At 42.5% G+C, this 20,059-nt stretch overlaps 1 protein-coding gene across 1 annotated transcript in view; it reads left to right on the plus strand.

Annotated features, from left to right (window-relative positions):
* TPH2 (tryptophan hydroxylase 2) overlaps positions 1-20,059 on the plus strand; it is a 105,361-nt gene that overhangs the window by 57,225 nt on the left and 28,077 nt on the right. Inside the window, exon 9 of the mRNA XM_027107051.1 lies at positions 9,204-9,330. Coding sequence (XP_026962852.1) covers positions 9,204-9,330 — 127 coding nt within the window. The remainder of the gene's footprint in view (positions 1-9,203; positions 9,331-20,059) is intronic.

A 20,059-nucleotide genomic window follows, 5' to 3' on the forward strand; every position in this document is an offset into this window, starting at 1 on the left:
CTTTCCTTTTGCGACTTTCCCTCCTTGCTGCCGTCTGAGGGATTCTGGGTCTGTGAACTTGTCTGATTTAAGCCCTGACCGTGATGGGTGTTTTTAATATTGGGCCTTGCTAAAGTCACATCTGGGCAAGGTCTTACTGAAGAGCCAGGAAGATAAGCCAGAGCTTTATAGAGTTTCACCTTCATTCGTATGAGCTCTGGTTTAGCTTAAACTTGCTCTTTCCCACAGATCACCCTCATCCCTGCCAAGCACAGCGCCGAGCTTCCTGCCCAGCCAGCTGGCTTCCTCCACGGTTCTATCATCATTTTGCTGTTCAGGAGAGCAGAGCAGCATCGTACCAGCGATTCTTAGAAAATGGCATGTTCTCAGGAAGCTGATCCCACCTGGCCTCCCTTTCCTGAGTTTTAACCTGGAGCTCACACTCCAAGCTTAGCAGCCATCGTCTCCCTCGGGAGAAACTTGGTTTGGGCTACACCCAGGGTCAGTTAAGACGTTAGAGGCCCTAAGCCGAGAATATTTTCACCCCTTCCATTCTCCAGCATAGATAAGTTCAACAACAACAACAGCAGCAGAAGCAATAAGAATATATTTTTTACTACTGATAGCCAGCATGTATATATCAATATGTGCAGGCGCTATTTTAAGTGTTGTATGTGGATGAACTCAACAATCGCAACAACCCTCTGGCTTGTGAGTTACTGTTATTATTCTGAATTTATGGATGAGGGAATTGAGACACAGAACGTTTAACTAACTTGCTCAAGGTCTCACAGCTGGTAAATAGGGGAGTCGGGATTTGAACTCAGGGAGCAGTGCCAGCATCTTTTGGGTTAACCACTCTTCTATATTCAAAAGTAACACTATAGAGGAAAACTCAAACTTGTATATGTGCTGAAGTTGAATAGCTTCTTTCTTGCTTTTCCAATTATAAATCTTATGTAAGATAGTTGAGAGTGACACTTTCTTTCTTGAATTTGGTGGCCCTGCTTTGCCACCACCCTAAGTACTGGATGTGCTTATTGGATGGTCTAGTGCTGTGCTGTCCCATCCAGCATTCGGTCCAACTACCAGCCTTTGTTAGAAGCCCACTCTCTCCTTTGATCTTCACAGGGCCACCATTAGTCTGCCCCTTTATCAAGAGGAGGCATCTTTTTGTTTGTTTGTTTGTTTTTGTTTTTCGTGGGCCCCTCACCGGCCACGGCCCCTCCCGTTGCGGAGCACAGGCTCCGGAGCGCAGGCTCCGGACGCGTAGGCTCAGCGGCCATGGCCCACGGGCCTAGTCGCTCCGCGGCATGTGGGATCCCCCCAGACCGGGGCACGAACCCGCGTCCCCTGCACCGGCAGGCGGACCTCCAACCACTGCACCACCAGGGAAGCCCTAGAGGAGGCATCTTTTATTTCACTGGGAAAAAGAAGGGGAAAGTGCCTCGCTACAGAGCAGTGATGCATCCTTCTGTCTGCATCCTCAGGCAGAAGGCCCTATGGACCACATGCCCAAACTCCAGGCCCCACTATCAGCTCTCAGTGAGACTGTTGGTAAGCCACTTAACCTCCCTGTGTGAGGGCTGATGAAATAATGCTTTGATCTTTGCAGAGAAAAAGGCTTTATATAAATACCAAATAGGTTTACTCTTCCTTGCCACCTCTTAAATTCACGTGGAGGCTGAGGTGCCTTGTAACATTCCAGAGCATCCTTAGTTACAAGGCCCACGTTCCTAGACCTGGACTCCCAAGTTTTCAATCATAATACTGTGTCTAGTTTTGTGAGGTGCCTCAAAGCAGAAATAACCCCTAGGACTTTTTATGGGAGCCTTTTGTCTCCAAAGCTCCGAGCACTCTAACAATAGACATTCTATAACCACCCCCCCCCCACCCCGCACACAACCCTATACATTATTTAAAACCTGTGCATTTTGAAACCAAATTTGTACCTAAGTGCCTGCTAGAGCCCTGTTGTTCTCTTAGGCTGTTAATGGTAGTGACTTGGGATACAGCTTTCAGCTTGTGTATGTATATATTTTAGCAGACTCAAAGCAGGATCCCTTTTTTTCCCTACTGCTCCACCCTCGCCAAGGTTTGCCTTCCTTGTGTGGTGCCTGTAACCCAAAATTAGCACTCGTAAGCATCCACACCTGAGTCACAGTTCATAGTCCCTCAGTGCCATGTCCTCAGGGAGAAGCTCACTTAGGTACTTTCAGGTGTGGAAGACGGAGGTGACCTGGGAAAAAAATTATTTTAGGAATATTTGCTTTTTAAAATGGCAAGTTCAGAAGAAATTCAAAGTGACTGAATTTTAGGCAAGGAAGAGGTAACCCACTGGCTGTACCTCTTCACCACCATGTCGAGAATTATATCTATGGACAGGCAGAGAAGCCACCACAGGAGAGAAGGAAAAATGTCCTTTCTGACATTTCCCACATGTGCTCTGTTCGGCTGACGTCATTCCACTCATGGCTACGAGGTAGGCAGGACTGTCACCATTTTACAGATGGCAATTCCGAAGATCAGTGAAGTCAGGTCATTTCCCTATGGACGCACAGCTAGAAAATACCAAAACCGAGATCTAGACCAAGCCCTTATGCTACACTGGAAATTAGGAAAACTGTGCTTGGGATTCCTTTAGATTCACCTCTGTATGGTACAGTAGAACCCCACCATCTCTGTTTGATTCTGTTGAGTTCAGAAAGCAGTTACTGAACATCTATTACGTGCCAGGCTTTCCTAAGCACCAGGAACCCAGAGATGAACATGGCACGTCCTGTGTCCTGGAGAAACTTACTGCTGCTTATTGAAGTGATAAAATATCTTCCAAAGGGCAAAACCTACTGAAGTACAATAGACTTAGCTGTAAGTATAATTTAATGTGTGATAATACCTAACTTGTTGGGAATTTATGTTTCTAATGCATTATCTTACGATACTGTTTAAGAACTCCATGAGATAAGGACCCTTATAATCTCCAGTTTACAGACGAAAAGACAATACATCCGTGCTGTCCAATATGGTGGAGATGTGACTATTTAAATTTATTAAGTAAAATGAAATAAAACCATAAATTTAGTTCCTCAGTAGTGCTGGTCACATTTAAGATGTTCAGTAATCACCTGAACCAAGTGGCTTACCATATTGGACGATGCAGATACAGAATATTTCCATCATTGCAGGAAGCCCTATTGCACATCACTGCGCGAAGTAACTTGCCTACACAGGAATGTGCAACATGGACTTAGGGCTGACTCCTGACTGTATACAGTTCTTATAACCCTTATGTGATATTACCTCCTTAACATCTAGTGAAAATTTGGGGAGGGGGAGCACACGGGGAAAGAGTTAAAAAATCTCTTATTTATTCAAGAGATAAGAAATATCTGAGATGAAGGGGAACTGGAAACCTATGGACAGTTTCCCTTGAAGCCCTTTTGTGGTACTTGTAAGAACTGGAAACTATTTCTTTCACTAGATCAGGAAAGTTAGTACTTGCTGTTTGCTCTTTTATGGAACCATGAGGTAACTTTTGCTAAGGGTTATTCTAGGATTATGTCTTATTTACTTTTAAGTCTCAGTTCCTAACATAGCACTTGGTATGTAACAGGTACACAAAAATGCTTCCTGAACTAAATTCCAAAAAAAAAATAAGTGTAATATCTTCTGCTAGTCTTAATAGAGTTGTACTGAAGAAGAGTAGCATTGATGGCCTTCCTTATGATTCCTAGGGGGAAAAAAAGAAAGAAGCTTTCCACCAGGGCAACATCCAGGTGCTTGGCTTCATAAAAAGAGGGCCACATATGTATTTATCTATAACCTGACAGGGACACAAGGCGGAGTGACCCTCAGAACTGCCTAAAACCTTATCTTATCGGCCAGATTTTACAGTATGCTATTTTAAATCTAAAGAAACTCTGTATACGGGTCTAAAACAAGCACTGAAAACAATTGCCTCAGAACCAAATTAATTCCTGTTATTATCTCCTCAGTGAAGTGAAAACAAACCAAGTCACCCCCTTTTCAATGCGTCCCAGTGTGTTATCCCAGATTACTCGCACTTGCCCACCAAAGGTTGCGTGAAAGCTGAAAAAATACCCTATTTTGGCTTCCAGGTCCTCCTCCAGCTTCTTTTCATCAGTGCAACCTCCACCCCCCATCCCCCAACCCCATCTTCCTTTTCCTCTCTTCATGATTTAGCTAAAGTGTTGGCTTCCCTGTTATTTAGAACAAACAAAACCTATAGCAATAGGGTTTCAAAGACAGATGTGCTGATTTGGGATGGGAAGCAAAGACTGCATGCCCACTCACTGCTTCTTAAAAGCTTTAATTTACTGCAAAAATAAAAAGTTGTTCAACGCGGATGAGTCAGCTTTGAAAACTGATAAGAGGAGAAGAATGCCAGACCCATTTTGAATTTGAACTTAACAACTAGGACCCTTCTTTTCCCAGCAGCAAAGTGATTGCAGCTTCCTTAGAATGATTTAAGAATTCCCTGGAGGCATTTTGCCTGGGTCCCTTTGTAAGCTTTAGAATCCTCTTAACAGGGCTTATCAGAGAAGATTCCAATTTAGAGCAGCAAAAAGTTTAGTGTCTGATATCAGCTCTAGCTTTTCTTTTTCTTTCTTTCTATTTTTTTTTTCAAAAGGAGACATGATGTTTTACAGTGTTAACAGTTTTGAAAGGTCCTACATTTCCAGTGAACAGTGCTTCTGTGAAAAGGGCTCTGAGAAGCATTATTCAGGCGAAAATGCATCAAAGGGATGTGAGTTAAAAAGAGAAAAGTTTGCTGTTGTGGATGGAGATTGGAGGCAGCGTGTGCTGACAGGTGCAATTCTAGCCAAATAATTGAATCTTTTAAGAGAGATCTGGTGAGATAAGGCAGTAGTTGTGGACTCATATCGGAAACCTGTTCATAATTAGATATTCAGGGTTCCAGCTGTGGATGAAACACCAGCATAGGGATCGTGAACTACTTTACAGACAGGACATAATAGCTATTGCACTTTGTGAAGCGGTGTGAGACAGCATGACTTCAGTCCCACGGAAATTAATTGATACAAAGTTTGAAGAGGAGGCTCAGGCTTCTCCTGCAGATTCCCAACAGTCTGGAATCTCTTTCAGCCCCTGAAAGCTAGTCACCCCAGCTTCCAAGTCCTTTGGTCTCAAAGAAACTAAAAAAAATGTCAACTTTTCAAAGTTAATTAATTGCTTTAATTAGCAACATTAAACATCTTTCTTTGTTGTCTGAAGAGTTTCCAGGGACTTCAGTTTCCTTTGTCTATACCACGTGTCTTAGCCAAAGACACTGGGATGAGAACAACCCAGTGTTTATTTCTGAGAATGTTCCACCAAAGTCATAAACAATAATAACGTTATTTATGGTCTTGAAAAATAGGTGCTTGAGCCTTGATTCAGTGAGAAGTGGGGTTCCTGTAGGAACTGCATCTCTACTTGCTCAGAGATCTGAACAGCAGTTCCTTCTTAGGGTCTCTACGTGGAGACAGAGCGGAGAAGAAGGTACAAAGTAGCGCAATCATTTCTACTTAGAACAGGGCAAAGGCATCCCGAGCATTCCATTAGTAATTCTGTTAGAATTCTTGCTTCAGGCTTTCATTCTTAATGAAACAGTATAACTTATTCTGCTGTGTTGTATGATTTTTTTCTTTCAAATTTATACTTTCTCTTCTGTGTATGGTTGGATTACCTTGTAATGCTATTAAAGGTTCTTAAGTTGGCTGTGGGCTATAGGTTTCTGATAATTACACCTTAACTTAAATTTCAGGTGATAGCTCCTTTTCTACCACAAAGAATTGACTCCAAGTCTTTGGATCTCTCGTATTTTCCTTCTTCTTTCCTTTTTTAACTGCCAACTTTTCACTTTCCCTTCTACCTATAAGCCTTTGGACTCCATTGGTACTTAGGCAGGTAGAAGATTGTCTTCTTCAAGTATTTAACAAGCTCAAGAGTAAACCCAGTTTTGCAACAAGAATCCACCACTGTAACCATGACCTGTCCCATTCTCACACTGGGAAGCACCCAGCACTGTGCCTGGCCCATCGGAAGCATTCAATACCTGTTGGCCACAATAGTTGTTCTTTTAGCTACTGTTTAATTTATTTATTCATACCATGAGCTAATACTCACCATCTTTAGTATTTCCCTGGAGTTTGACATCTGGTCTAATTTTGAAATTATTGTTGTCATATTTTCTGCCTGGTTCAGTAGGAGTGTTTTAGTACTTACATCATAAGCTACAGTGGGGGTACTCAGATTTATCCATGGTGGGCCTCTCAATTCCAACATTGGTGCAGACTGCATGACCTTTAAAAAACTGATCACAGGAGTGCGTCTACAGGGTCCACTCTCAGCATAGAAGTATGCTGAATCAAACACCTTTAACTGATCTCTAACTGAGTCAAGTGCATGTGGAGGAGTAACTTGCTACCTAGTGAGCTTTCCTTACCACCTTTCGTTGTTCCTCAGTATGTATGTATGTTTGTATGATGTAATTTTAGTGGCATTAAATTTGGGCAGCTCAAAATTACATAATCACATTTAGCTTTAGTTTTAAGTACTAGTTGCTTGAAGCCTGTTCAGGGTGTTCCGAGCATCGTCTGTTACGACAGAGGGTCTCCACCCTGCCTGTGTCTTATACCTGCTCAGGCCTGTCCCAGAGAGTCTGACTGCATTGATCTTATGTAGCGCCCAGTCATTGTTTTTTTGTTTTTTTTTTTGTTTTTTGCGGTACGCGGGCCTCTCACTGTTGTGGCCTCTCCTGTTGCAGAGCACAGGCTCCGGACTTGCAGGCTCAGCGGCCGTGGCTCACGGGCCCAGCCGCTCCGCGGCACACGGGATCCCCCCGGACCGGGGCATGAACCCACATCCCCGCATTGGCAGGCGGACCCCCAACCACTGCGCCCAGGGAAGCCCCATTGGTATTTTTAAAATGGCTCCTCGGGTAATCTGGAGGGTTGAAGACTGAGTGGCAGGAAAAGAGACTTAGGACACACTGGCTACATTTTTACCTGTGCTAACCAGCTTGGTTAAACGTTCTCCACAACTGAAGCTGTGCCCCGCCCAGCCCTTCTCGTTTACTCAACCTTGTAAGTTAATAGAACAGAAGGAGCACAGCTTTGAGTCAGAGGAATTTGATTTCAAATCTTGTCTCTGTCTCTTATTAACAGTGTGTCCTTGGGAAAAAAATGCTTAAATTTACTGAATGTTAGTTTCCCCGTTTGTCAAATGGGAGTAATAAGACTTCTTTGTAAGTGAAGATGAAATTACTAATGGGATATGAAAACATTTAGCCCAGTACCCAGCACATAATAGGAGCTCAGTATATGTTAGCTTTCTTTTTTAATAAATTTATTTATTTTTGGCTGCGTTGGGTCTTCGTTGCTGTGCACGGGTTTTCTCTAGTTGCAGCGAGCGGTGGCTTCTCTTGTTGCGGAGCACGGTCTCCATGCACGCAGGCTTCAGTGGCTGTGGCTCGAAGGCTCTAGAGCGCAGGCTCAGTAGTTGTGGCGCACAGGCTTAGTTGCTCCGTGGCACATGGGATCTTCTTGGAGCAGGGCTTGAACCCATGTCCCCTGCATTGGCAGGCGGATTCTTAACCACTGCGCCACCAGGGAAGGCACTATGTTAACTTTCTTTTTTTCCTCCTTCCGTCTTTAATCATAGGTAAAATGAAGGGCTCTGATAACATTTAAATTCTCCTTATGCCCTAAAATCCAATGAGTCTGATTCACCACCTTAAGGAGTGTGACTGGAGAGTAACCACCACATATGCTTTTCCACAAATTCAATTTCTGTACAAAAAGGAGGCTGTTGGCACACAGTTGATAGAGAATGAATTTGGAGTTTCTTTCAGTATCATGTCCACGTATTCATTTGGCTGCTTTTTCAACCTGATGTGTCTGGGAAGTGGCTGGCCAGGGTTGGGCATGTGGTTTGAGCTGTGGGAACAGAACTTTTTGACCAAGTAATGCCATATGTCTTATGTTGGCACCCATCGTCTGCCCTTGACCACCATTCCCTTGCTTCAGCCTCATGACCATCCAACTTACTTTATACTTGTGATATTGGTGGTAGTACCTGGCATTTATGTTATAGCATCTATTTGAAGTGATACACTTACAAGGAACTCAGGTGAAATTAGGAAGCATCTTTCAGTTACTACCTGGCTCATTAGTTTTTGTCAAGAAAATAAAATATTGTTGCCTTTTGATTCATTTCCAGTCATATATTCCAGGATAGCTTGGTATCAGGAAACGGTTTGTGATTCATGGCAATGACTCAGGAAGGCATCCGCCTTGCTTCATGGTGACACATACCTGCCTTTGCCTGGTCTCTGGCTCCAAGTGAAAGCACAGGCAAATGAGAGAGGATGTAAACTTCTATTATTACCTAGTTCAGGCTAGTCAAAGAAGGGGACTGGGAGGGTCTTCCAGTGGGAAGGCTCAAAAGAGTTGCTTGTGTTATAGACAGATAAATGGTCCACGGGAAAAGACATCTGTTGATGACAATAGGATCTTCTGCTGTTTCCCAGTGCCCTGCAAAGTGTAACGTGGGATGCAGTGTAACTTAAGGGTTGAGAACAAGAGTTTAGAAATCATGATAAGCTGGATTCAAGTTTTGCCTTTATCATTATCTGTAGCAAGAATTGGCAAACTTTTTCAGTAAAGGTCCAGCTAGTAAATGTTTTAGGCTTTGTGGGCCATATGGTCTCAGTCACAACTACTCAACTCTGCCGTTTTAGGCAAAAGGAGCCATAGACAATACATTAATGAACGGACATGGCTGTGTTCCAATAAAACTTTATTTACAGAAACAGGCAGTAGGCCAGATTTGACCTGCAGCTGTAGTTTGCACACCCCTGGTCTATAGAATATTGCACCAATAAGTTACTTTAATTCAAGTTTCTCTTGAGTATTCAAAGAGACAGTGCATGTAATAAAACACTTAACACATGTTTGGCATATGATACGCTCTTGAAAATAGTAGTCACTATTATTTTGTTAACATATTATATATCACATAATTTAAGATGCCATGGTTGTAAGATGTATCTGGATTTCAGAGTTGATAAAAAATCTTAGGATTGGTGAAATTTGGTAACATTAATTACAGTAGCAAGGTTATAATTAGAATTTTAGGTCTTGTTCTGCCAGTGATAGCTTAACTTGTCTAACATTTCTCTGTGATGTTTTTCTTTTCAGAGACACATGTCACGAACTCCTGGGACATGTTCCTCTACTTGCGGATCCTAAGTTTGCTCAGTTTTCACAAGAAATAGGCCTGGCATCTCTGGGAGCATCAGATGAAGACGTTCAGAAACTAGCCACAGTGAGTTCATTTTCAACCTAAAAACCCATTCTGTTTATGTCCATTCGTAAGGTAAAGAAAGTTTTAGAGTTACTGACTATGAGTGATAAGGCAAACACTCTGGAGAGGGCATGGCGTCTTTACTTTTCCCCACGTGTGTTCCTTTGAAGCGCAATGTGTTCTTGGCCTATTAACTGTCAAAATCTTTGTATTTTATCCTTCTCATTCAGGGATTGGCTGGATTGTAAATATTTGAGGCTTGCAGGTCATGAGGTCTCTGTCATAACTACTTAGCTCAGCCAGTGTGGTGTAAAAGCAGCCACAGACAGTACATAAATGAATAAGTGTGGCTGTGTTCTGATAAAACTTTATTTATAAAAGCTGGCAGTGGGCCAGATTTGGCCTGTGTGCTGCAATTTGCCAACTCTTGTTCTAGTTCAATGTTTATTTCCTAGAAACATTTGTAATAATGAAAATTATGCATTTATGGTAAAGTAGAGGTTGTACTCAGGATTATTTCTGATTAGTCAGTATGGGTTTGGTCAGACACAATTTGAGCCAGCAATAAGCAGCTCATGCTAAACAATTATTATAAGTGCAAAACCAGAAGAAGAGTTAATAGATACTGTGGTCTCAGCAAGGTTCTTCTCAAAACAATCAGTATGAGAGGAAAGGTGTCATGTTGGCGGCTACCTTTAAGCTGCTGAAGAGCCAGCTCTAGCAAGCTCATATGCCACATCCTAGCCCCATTTCAAGGAGCCCCGAGTAAGAAAGAGCAGGTTTAGCAAGCTCACTTAGCTACAGGGTCCAGTCTGTTAGCCTCAATGAGCAAAGGTACTGGAGGAAGAAAATATAGGATCCTAAATTGTATGTATTTGACACAGACACACATTGATGGCGTATTAGGCATGTAGGAATATTCTTCACTCCCACCAAGAAACAAGTGTTCTCCTAGATTTCTTAAGATGCAAAGCCCTTTCAGTATACCTTTGGTTTCCTAATTTTGATAGAGATACAGGAACTGAGAAATATTTTTCTACTAAAAGAGAAATAGCAGTGCAAAAGCCATGCTGTTGGCGTCAGTGTGGGGATGAGCAGGGTTGAATGGGGACTGCAGTGGACTCAGGAGAGCATGCCTCTTCTACAGCACGAGGCTGCCAGATGGGAATGTGGGCCTTTGTGTGGCTGGACCTCCAAAATTTTGAGAGAGGCTGGAAATCTAGATTTCTAAGCGAAATTTAATGATTTAAAAATGTTGGCTCTTGGGCTTCCCCGGTGGCGCAGTGGTTGAGGGTCCACCTGCCGATGCAGGGGACACGGGTTGGTGCCCCGGTCCGGGAGGATCCCACATGCCGCGGAACAACTAGGCCCGTGAGCCATGGCCGCTGAGCCTGCGTGTCCGGAGCCTGTGCTCCGCAGCGGGAGAGGCTGCAGCGGTGAGAGGCCCACATACTGCAAGGAAAAAAAAAATGTTGGCTCTTAAAAAGAAATCTATCACTACAAGCTGAGGAAAATATATTTGTAGACTGAATTAGGAGCTAGGCTTCCAATCTGTAACCTGTACTCCAGGGATTGTATCTCACCTATATTGGCTATTACTGCGTAACAAGTAATTCCAAAATTTAGTGGCTTAAAAGAATAAACATTTATTATCTCATAGTTTCTGTGTTCGGAGATTTGGGAGTAGCTTAGCTGAGTGGTTTTGGCTTAGGGACTTTCCTGTGGTTGGTGTTAAGATGTGGGCTGGGCCCATAGATGTCTTCAGGTTTGGGAAAGTTCTCCCAAGATGGCTCAGTCATGTGGCTGTTGGCAACAGGCTTCCTTCAGAAGAGAGAGAGAGAGAGACAGAGACAGAGAGAAAGAAAGAGAAGGGAAGAGACAGGCAGACAGAGATTGTTACTGAGGGAGGAAGTTGTAATGCCTTTTGTGGCTTGATCATATGCTGATCACATCAGCCACATTTTATTCATTAGAAGGGATTCACTTCAGCCCATACTCTAGGGGAGGAGAATTCGTCTCCACTGTTTGGAGAAAGGAGCATCAAAATATTTGTAGATGTATTTTAAAACCACCACAACATAAGTCCTGTTATTTAATTCTCAAACCTAAGCTCCGGCTTTAGACTCCACATTTTGGAACTTTTCTGTGCCTTTCAAATTTCTCTTGAAATGTTCTGGTTTCAGCCTTTGATCCCTACAGTTTATACTCTTGATCAGAGATGAATGTTTTGCTTACTAGTCTTATTCTGAACAGCTACAAACTGGGATTCAACCCTGCCAGGCTGTGTGTGTGTGTGTGTGTGTGTGTGTGCGCGCATGCCCATGTGTCCAAAGAGAGGAGAAGGAATGAGGTAGAACTTCATGGATGTGAATGTAGGTAGATCCTAGTGAGTGATCTAATTTCTTTCTTAGAAAGAAAGCAGTTTTATTGTCCCTTTCATTAAATGATGATTGATTAATTGCATCATTCAAACTAACATTTACAAAGAATATGACAGGGTCCTCACTTTTCAGAAATTCATAGTCTATATAGATAAAACTAAGATTTGTCAGAGGAGAGGAACTTTGTGCTGAGTCTTGAAAGATGAGAAAAAGCCAGCCAAGTGAAGGAGGAAAGGAATAGTAGAGAATTCATTTCTTATTCATTTCTTATTCATTTAGAATAAGAAATCTTTCTGGTTTGGGGGCTACACAGGGAATGCCAGTTCACCAGTTTAGAGGGCAATGCTGAAGCCAAGGATTGCCTTTTGTGTTCATTTTCTATCATTACAATGAACAAATTACTCCTGACTTAAAACAATATAAATCTGTTATCTTACAGTTTCATAAAGTTACAAGTCTGACACACTTCTCACTGGGCTAAGATTAAGGTGTCAGCAGGACTGTGTTCCTCTCTGGAAGCTCTGGGGGAGAATCTATTTCCTTGCTTTTTCCAGCTGCTAAGGGCTGCCTGCATTCCTTGGCTTGTGGCCCCCTTCCTCCATCTTCAGAACAGTAATGCTGCATCTCTCTGACCTTCCTACTATTGTCACATCTGTCTCACTCTCTCACTGACCATTGCTTTTTTTTTTTGCTTTTTTTTTTTTTGCGGTACACGGGCCTCTCACTATTGTGGCCTCTCCCATTGTGGAGCACAGGCTCTGGATGTGCAGGCTCAGCGGCCATGGCTCACGGGCCCAGCCGCTCCGCGGCATGTGGGATCTTCCCAGACCAGGGCACGAACCCATGTCCCCTGCATTGGCAGGCGGACTCTAAACCACTGCGCCACCAGGGCAGCCCCTGACCGTTGCTTTTAAGGACTGATGTGGGGTCTACCTGGATAATTCAAAGGTATTCATTCAAAGTCCATGTCTGCAAAGGTGACATATTCACAAGTTCTGGAGAGTAAGACATGGATATCTTTGGGGAGCCATTATTGTTTCTATTTTTACACTTGCAAGATAAAACTAATAATTGAACCTTGAAACCTGTTTTACTAGGGCCAGTGAATTTGGAGAATGAGTAAGTTTTCTTTTGGAATTTATATTCTTTAGTATGGTTCCAACACCCCTGGCCATGCATTGCCCTAGCCCCGGTAGCCAAAACCACTTCCATCTATTAGAGATCATTAGATCATTAATCTTGTTTCTCTCACTTTCTTTTGTCCTCTTTTTCAGTTGTTCTTTGCCTAGAATGTACCTGCGTTTCTGTAGAAGCCAGTTCAAGTCAACAGATATTCTTTAAGTGGCTAAAGAATCCTAGGTACCATGAGGTAGGAATAGGGAAAAGACAAAGAAGTTGTACTTACTTCAAAGAACTCACGATCTAGTACACAAAAATACAGAAAACCCAGAGTCAGTGTTAACTTTTATTTACGTCCATAAGCAGATATGTAGGAGAAGTGGATTTAAGGCCAGTCTTCTAAGTGCGTGTGAATTCTGAGTTCATTGTTGGAGACTGGGGCTCAGAATCGGGCAGGGACCAGCAGAGAGGTTCTTCTCTGTATAGAAATAATTGGTGACAGGTTAGGGAGGATGGAGGGTCTCCCAAGGGAGCCAACATGTCTGGAACCTCATAGTAGCTTTGACTTTAAGTCTTTTGAAAGTTTATACCAAAGAGAGTGTAAACTTTCAAAAGACTGAAAAGATTTTGAGTCTCTTCTAAATGCAGTGGAGAAGTTCGGGCTGGGGGTGGTGCCTCACCAAGGTCTTGCCTGATCTGCTCATTTCTCTTTTCCTGATGTTGCATGTTGCCCCTACCTCAGCTCTCTTTGATTTTCTGTCTCTCACAAGCCTTGCAGGTCCAATATTTTCCAATGTTATAGACTGCCCACTTACTTGGAAAAGCGTTTTGCAGACCAAAGAGAAATTTGGAAAGCTTTTTCCATGTGATGGGGAGAATATGGAGGAAGATGGGCTCAGTGTGAGGAAGCTAGGGAGGTTTTTCTCTGAAATGATACTGTAGCTGCCATTGACTTCTAGAACCACGTCCCAGTCCTCAGTTAAAAACAAAGTGAATATAAAACTGCTGGAAGTTGGTTTTAAAAGAAAACACAGGGCTTCCCTGGTGGCGCAGTGGTTGAGAGTCCGCCTGCTGATGCAGGGGACATGGGTTCATGCCCTGGTCTGGGAGGATCCCACATGCCGCAGAGCGGCTGGGCCCGTGAGCCATGGATGCTGAGCCTGCGCATCCGGAGCCTGTGCTCCGCAACGGGAGAGGCCACAACAGTGAGAGGCCCGCGTACCGCAAAAAAAAAAAAAAAAAAAGAAAAGAAAACACAGATTCCAGCCAGGCAGTTTCACAGTAAACCCAGGAATAAATAACCTACTGGATGGCATGCATATTAAGGACTGTCAAGCCATATACTGAAGCTAGAAGACCAATTTAAGGACCCCATTGCAAGCACTAAGAGATTAAGAGATAAGCCCTCACTGGGAGGGGTAAAAAGGTCCAATGGTAGGGGAAGCGTGGTGGTTAGCGAGGCCTCTTGGCTGACCAGATGAGAAATGGAGGTATTATTAGCTGATTTCCTCCAAGTTGTGTTCATTAAGTCCCCTGAAAAAGTACTTGAACAAAATGAGAGATGAGATGCACCAAAGGAGAAAAATCCATAGAGGGGACAAATGGAAAACCACAGAAATCACTATTTATGCAGAACAATGAGACAGCCCATATTATTCTTTTACTCTAGGTGAGATTTATATTATTAATGACTCTGTTTGTATAGTGCCTGCTTTTCCTTGTTTAGTGAATTTAAGCACTTTTGAAAAAGAAAGTCATGCCTGGTGAAAGTAGACACTTAATAACTTTCTGTGATGTGCTGTCAACCAATCCATCTAAGACAGAAAACAGCCTCCCCCAGACATAATGGGCGCCGCCAAAGTCTTGTTTTGTTCAAAGCTGCTTCTGAACTTCTGGGTCTGATTTCAGAGGGACTAGGTGATTGCCTATACCCACTGCCTCTTCTTGCTATATTTCTGCATGATATTTATTTTGACATTTTAATAATGCTCATTTTTGAGAATGAAGCTATCTCTGTTGTTTCATGTGGGCATGGTGCCTGCTCCCTGAGAACCGTTTAGATGAAACTCTTTTGTATCTGAAGAAATTGATGATGATGCTTGGTAACTGTATGTGAAATGCATTGTTATCCACGTAAATAATTTGCCCTCTGGTGGATAATGAATAAGGCCGCTGGATTGGCAGCTGCACCCTTTTCATACTCATCATAGCTGTCCAGGTTCTGTGCATGATAGATCTGCAAAAGGATGCCCCAAAAGGGTTGCACAGCGCATGCTGTAATTTCCAGACCAGCCATTTCCCACTGTAGTACTGGCTTACATGGATTTAATAGATGAGTGTCTTCCTTAAGGACTGTAATTGTAAGTGCCTTCAGGGGCCAGACAGGTAGCCAGTATGTGTGAAATAGCCTGGTAGAAGATAACGAGGAGTACTGGAGCCTGTGGAGAACTAGAGAATACACATTACATGACACCTAAAGGCCTTCAAATTCAAAAGTGAAAATAAAACAAAATGTTCTTTGGCTGCAAATCATGTTTGCAAGCTGAACCAGAACTCTAGGCTCTCAGTTGCCAGCCCTTGTATTTAAAGTTAGATTATACATGATACTATACCATGCTGAGTGACCAGCCCATGCTAGATTCATCTTTATATCATATCGGAGGTTCTCAATGACTGCTTACTGGACAACTGACTATTTTTCCCAAGAAAGGATGGCTATTACCATCTTCATTAGAAATAAGTATCTTATTGCTATTGAGAGGTGACTGGTTTTGCTTTAAACCGTCACAAGCATGACTGTCGTACATGTATGCTGAGCATGTGTCAAAGGTTTATTTAACTCAGTCATGAGGGAGAAGCAAGATGGTAGATGTAGCTCCAAGAAGAATTTGAGAGACAGACCATCTAGTCACTGGAAGAAAGAATCCTGGAACAAGGTGCAAAATGTTTTATGTTCTGCAGGGCAAAGAACTGTAACCTTGAAGTTATCTTTTCTACCAGGCAGAAATCATTTGCATGTCTAGTGGACAAAAATAACTTGCAATTTATCAGTCTTCATAAGATTAACAGCATCTGGGCCTCAATCAATATAAATAGGAAGTCAGACAAAGGGTATATTCCCTAGACCAGTGTTTTTCAAACGGTAATGTGTATAAAATAACCTAGGGATCTTGTTACGAGTCAGATTCTGGCCAAGTAGGTCTGGAATGGGGCCTGAGATCTGGCACTTCTGATAAGATCCCAGGTAAAGCTGATGCTCCTCGTTCAAGAGAAGCGGGTGACCGTTACAGGTGCACCTGTTAGACAATGCTTGAGTATGTCTTTCAAAAGGCATGTGGGGCTTCCCTGGTGGCGCAGTGGTTGAGAGTCCGCCTGCCGATGCAGGGAACACAGGTTCGTGCCCCGGTCCGGGAAGATCCCACATGTCGCGGAGCGGCTAGGCCCGTGAGCCATGGCCGCTGAGCCTGCGCGTCCGGAGCCTGTGCTCCGCAATGGGAGAGGCCACAACGGCGAGAGGCCCGTGTACCGCAAAAAAAAAAAAAAAAAAAAAAGGCATGTGGTAAGCTTTTAGCTTTATTTCCATATTCAATACTTTTGCTAAAAACTAAGCTAATATGGTATTGCCAGGTAAATATTGTGCAGTGTGACATGAGTTTATTTAGGACTTATTCTGGGCCTGAAAATGGACCCTTGTGTCTCCGAGTGCCATGTCACTGCTTCCATTTTGTGTGTCTGCTCTCACACTCTCCTGCCACCTGCTATTTTGCCGTATGACTTACATCATTCAATTTTACAGGAATGCACAAACAGAAACTTGCTGATCAGGTACATTTAGGAACTAGTCCTAGAAAATTATTGATTTCTCTTTCCCCACATGTTAGGAAATGTAAAGGGACGCCTTTCACCAAACACTGTGTGCCATCCTATGATGCAGATGGCTTCAATTCAGTCTATTCACTTGTCACATCATAAAGGCATTTGAAACAGACAAAGCTGTGCATCATTTGTTGGAGAAAGCAATCAGTAGGAATACACCACAGATGTTTCCCAAGCAGAATAAATCGGCCTCTGGCCCATTTGGAATTTTCCCTCTGCAGAGAGTTTTAGGTTATCCATTCAGTTCTGTCAATCCCAAAACATGTTTACCTTCACTTCCTGATGAAGGGCTCCTGTCACTGGGTCTTGGTAAAGCTGATGAGCAAAGCGTCTTGGCTGAGGGTAATGAAGGAGTAACCAGAATGTGTTACCAGAACATTAGTTTCATGAAATGTTACAATGAGTTTTATGCCAGAAGGGATCAATGGGCAAATATATTTGGGAAAAACTGGGTTAAGTGAAGTAAACAGCTTTGTTTTCAAAGTATAGGATTTTCAGGCCCTTTAATAAGATAATGTGCAGAGCGAATCGTATAAGTGATAAAAATTTTATTTTTACAAACTGACCACGTTCCCTCCATTTTAAGATGCCATTAAATTAATTTAATAGTTTTTTTTTAAGGGGAAAAAGATTCAACTAGCAAAATTTTTTGACATTGTTTGTGAGAAGCTCCATTTTAGAAACGTTAAAATGTGAACTTGAAAATTAAGAAAGTACGTTATATGGTCGCCGAAGTCTCTTTTTATGGAAGACATATTAACATCCCAAGCTATTAATATTCCGAGGAGCACAGTTTAAGAGATACGAGTCTAGAATGTTTTTTGAAAGGGTGAAATTCACTGTGAGCAGAGACCTGATCACCAGCTAATTTTTTTGTGGGAAAGGGCTGTCAAAAAATTAGTAATATAGGGTTCTGTTTGTACTTTATCAAAGCAAATAATTTATTAGTTCCAAGTAAAAAGTTTGCATTGTTTGGGGTTTTTGATGGCCATGAATCAAGTGTGTTTGAATTTCCAGGTATAACCAGAACTTTTTTCATGCTGAGAACAGTAATGAAATATACAGTCAGCCTTAAACTAACAATTGACTATAATTCACATTAGAAGTATAATTGTAAAGGTAACCTTAGTTTATGAATTCCTAATTAATGTTTTCCTGTCTGTGGAGGACCTTAGCTTGTTTCCCGGTCTCTCATGACCTTGCCTACCTGGCTGGGGGTGGGGAACTTTCGGCTTTTAAAAGACTTATGCCCAGCTCTACTTCTTTCTGAAGATGGATGACATTCCAAATGACCATTTTAGGGCTTCCCTGGTGGCGCAGTGGTTGAGAGTCCGCCTGCCGATGCAGGGGACACGGGTTCGTGCCCCGGTCTGGGAGGATCCCACGTGCCGCGGAGCGGCTGGGCCCGTGAGCCATGGCCGCTGAGCCTGCGCGTCCAGAGCCTGTGCTTCGCAACGGGAGAGGGCGTAACAGTGAGAGGCCTGCGTACCACAGAAAAAAAAAAAAAAAGACCATTTTAGTATCTCTACAGAAAGCTCAAAACAAGCCCCAGGCTTATTTATTCCATGTAGCGTCTTTGAACTAGTTCAGCTATTTGGACCATTTGAGACAAAGCTGACAAAAAGCTGGAAGGAGTGCACGTTTATACATTCTTAATTGAGATGTTTGGGTGGATGGTGAGTTTGTGTGTTATTTGCAAGAGTAACTTAATTAAAAGTTAATAATATCTATTCCAACTCATTACTTTCACTTTTATGTCTTCTGTGCATATAGAAAAGTGGTCTTGCCTTGCAAGGAGCCCTGTATTTCTTTAACTAGCCCCTTAGAACTTCACTTCTGTCCTTTGTCATTGTTTTCACTACCCCCTCCCTTGGTCTTTTTCTACCTGAGTGCTCCAAGGCCACACTTCCTTCTGACTATACTCTCTTTTGAGATCTTTGATATTGGAGCTAAGGGTATTTTGCTCTAGCTGTATGTTTCACTTACAATATTCATCGTTGACATTACAGGTGTTTGTCATCTATTTATATTATGATGAGAATACCACCGTTATTTGGAATTAAAAAGTGAGCTCTCCATTGCTCGCTATGTTTAGAAACAAATCTATTTGCAATCCGGAATAGTTGTACATTTTTTGCAACTCAAATCTTTCTTCATCATTTGTAACTGTATCCTAGGGGCCTCAGAGAGCTATCATAATACTGCAGATGAAAAAAAAGACCCCCAACAACCTATTTTAGATATTTGGAAACTCATAAAAATAGAGCTGCTTTGGTACTGTTCATTCTCTGTGTGCTAAGCTCTGTGCCCACTTGATCTTATCCTTCCAGTAGCATTGCAAGTCAGCAGTTGGAGTCTCAGAACTTGATGAAGATGCTCGTAGGATGTTTTGATGGAGAGTATGGGGTATGGTGTGGTGTGATGTGGTAGGAAGGGTCTGAACCTGAAGTGAGCCCAGCAGGGTTTGAGTGCCAGCTTTGTTTTTTTTCTAGCTTTATTGAGAGATAACTGACTTATTTAAGTTTAAGGTGTACAATATGTTCATTTGATATACTTATCTATTTTAGAATGACTACCACGATAGCGTTAGCTAACACTTGCATCACCTCATATAATTACCATTTCTTTTTTGGGGTGAGAACATTTAAGATCTACTCTTTCAGCAACTTTCAAGTATATAATACAGTGTTATTAACTATTGTCAGCATGCTGTACGTTAGATCCCCAGAACTTATTTATCTTTTAACTGGAGGTTTCTGTCCTTTGACCAATATCTCCCCTTTCCCCCCAACCCCCATCTCCTGGTAACCACCATTCTAATTTGTGTTTGTATGAGTTCAGCTTTTTTAATAAATTTATTTATTTCTTTGTTTGTTTATTCATGGCTGCGTTGCGTCTTTGTTGCTGCGCACGGGCTTTCTCTAGTTGCAGAGAGTGGGGGCTATTCTTCGTTGCGGTGCGAGGGCTTCTTACTGCGGTGGCTTCTGTTGTGGAGCACGGGCTCTAGGCATGCGGGCTTCAATAGTTGCAGCACGCAGGCTCAGTAGCTGTGGCGCACGGGCTTAGTTGCTCCGTGGCCTGTGGGATTTTCCCGGACCAGGGCTCGAACCCGTGTCCCTTGCATTGGCAGGCAGATTCTTAACCGCTGCGCGTACTGCAAAAAAAACCAGGGAAGTCCGAGTTTTTTAGATTCCACATATAAGTGATATCAAACAGTATTTGTCTTTCTCTGTCTGACTTATTTTACTTAGTGTAATACCTTCAAGGTCTATCCGTGTTGTCGCAAATGGCAGGATTTCCTTCTTTCTCATGGCTGAATAATATTCCATATATATATATATATATATATATATATATATATATATATATATATA

Source organism: Aethalodelphis obliquidens, unplaced genomic scaffold (assembly GCF_003676395.1).
Source record: "Aethalodelphis obliquidens isolate GAN/ISIS:26980383/991018 unplaced genomic scaffold, ASM367639v1 scaffold8, whole genome shotgun sequence".
Classification (NCBI taxonomy): Eukaryota; Metazoa; Chordata; class Mammalia; order Artiodactyla; family Delphinidae; genus Aethalodelphis; species Aethalodelphis obliquidens.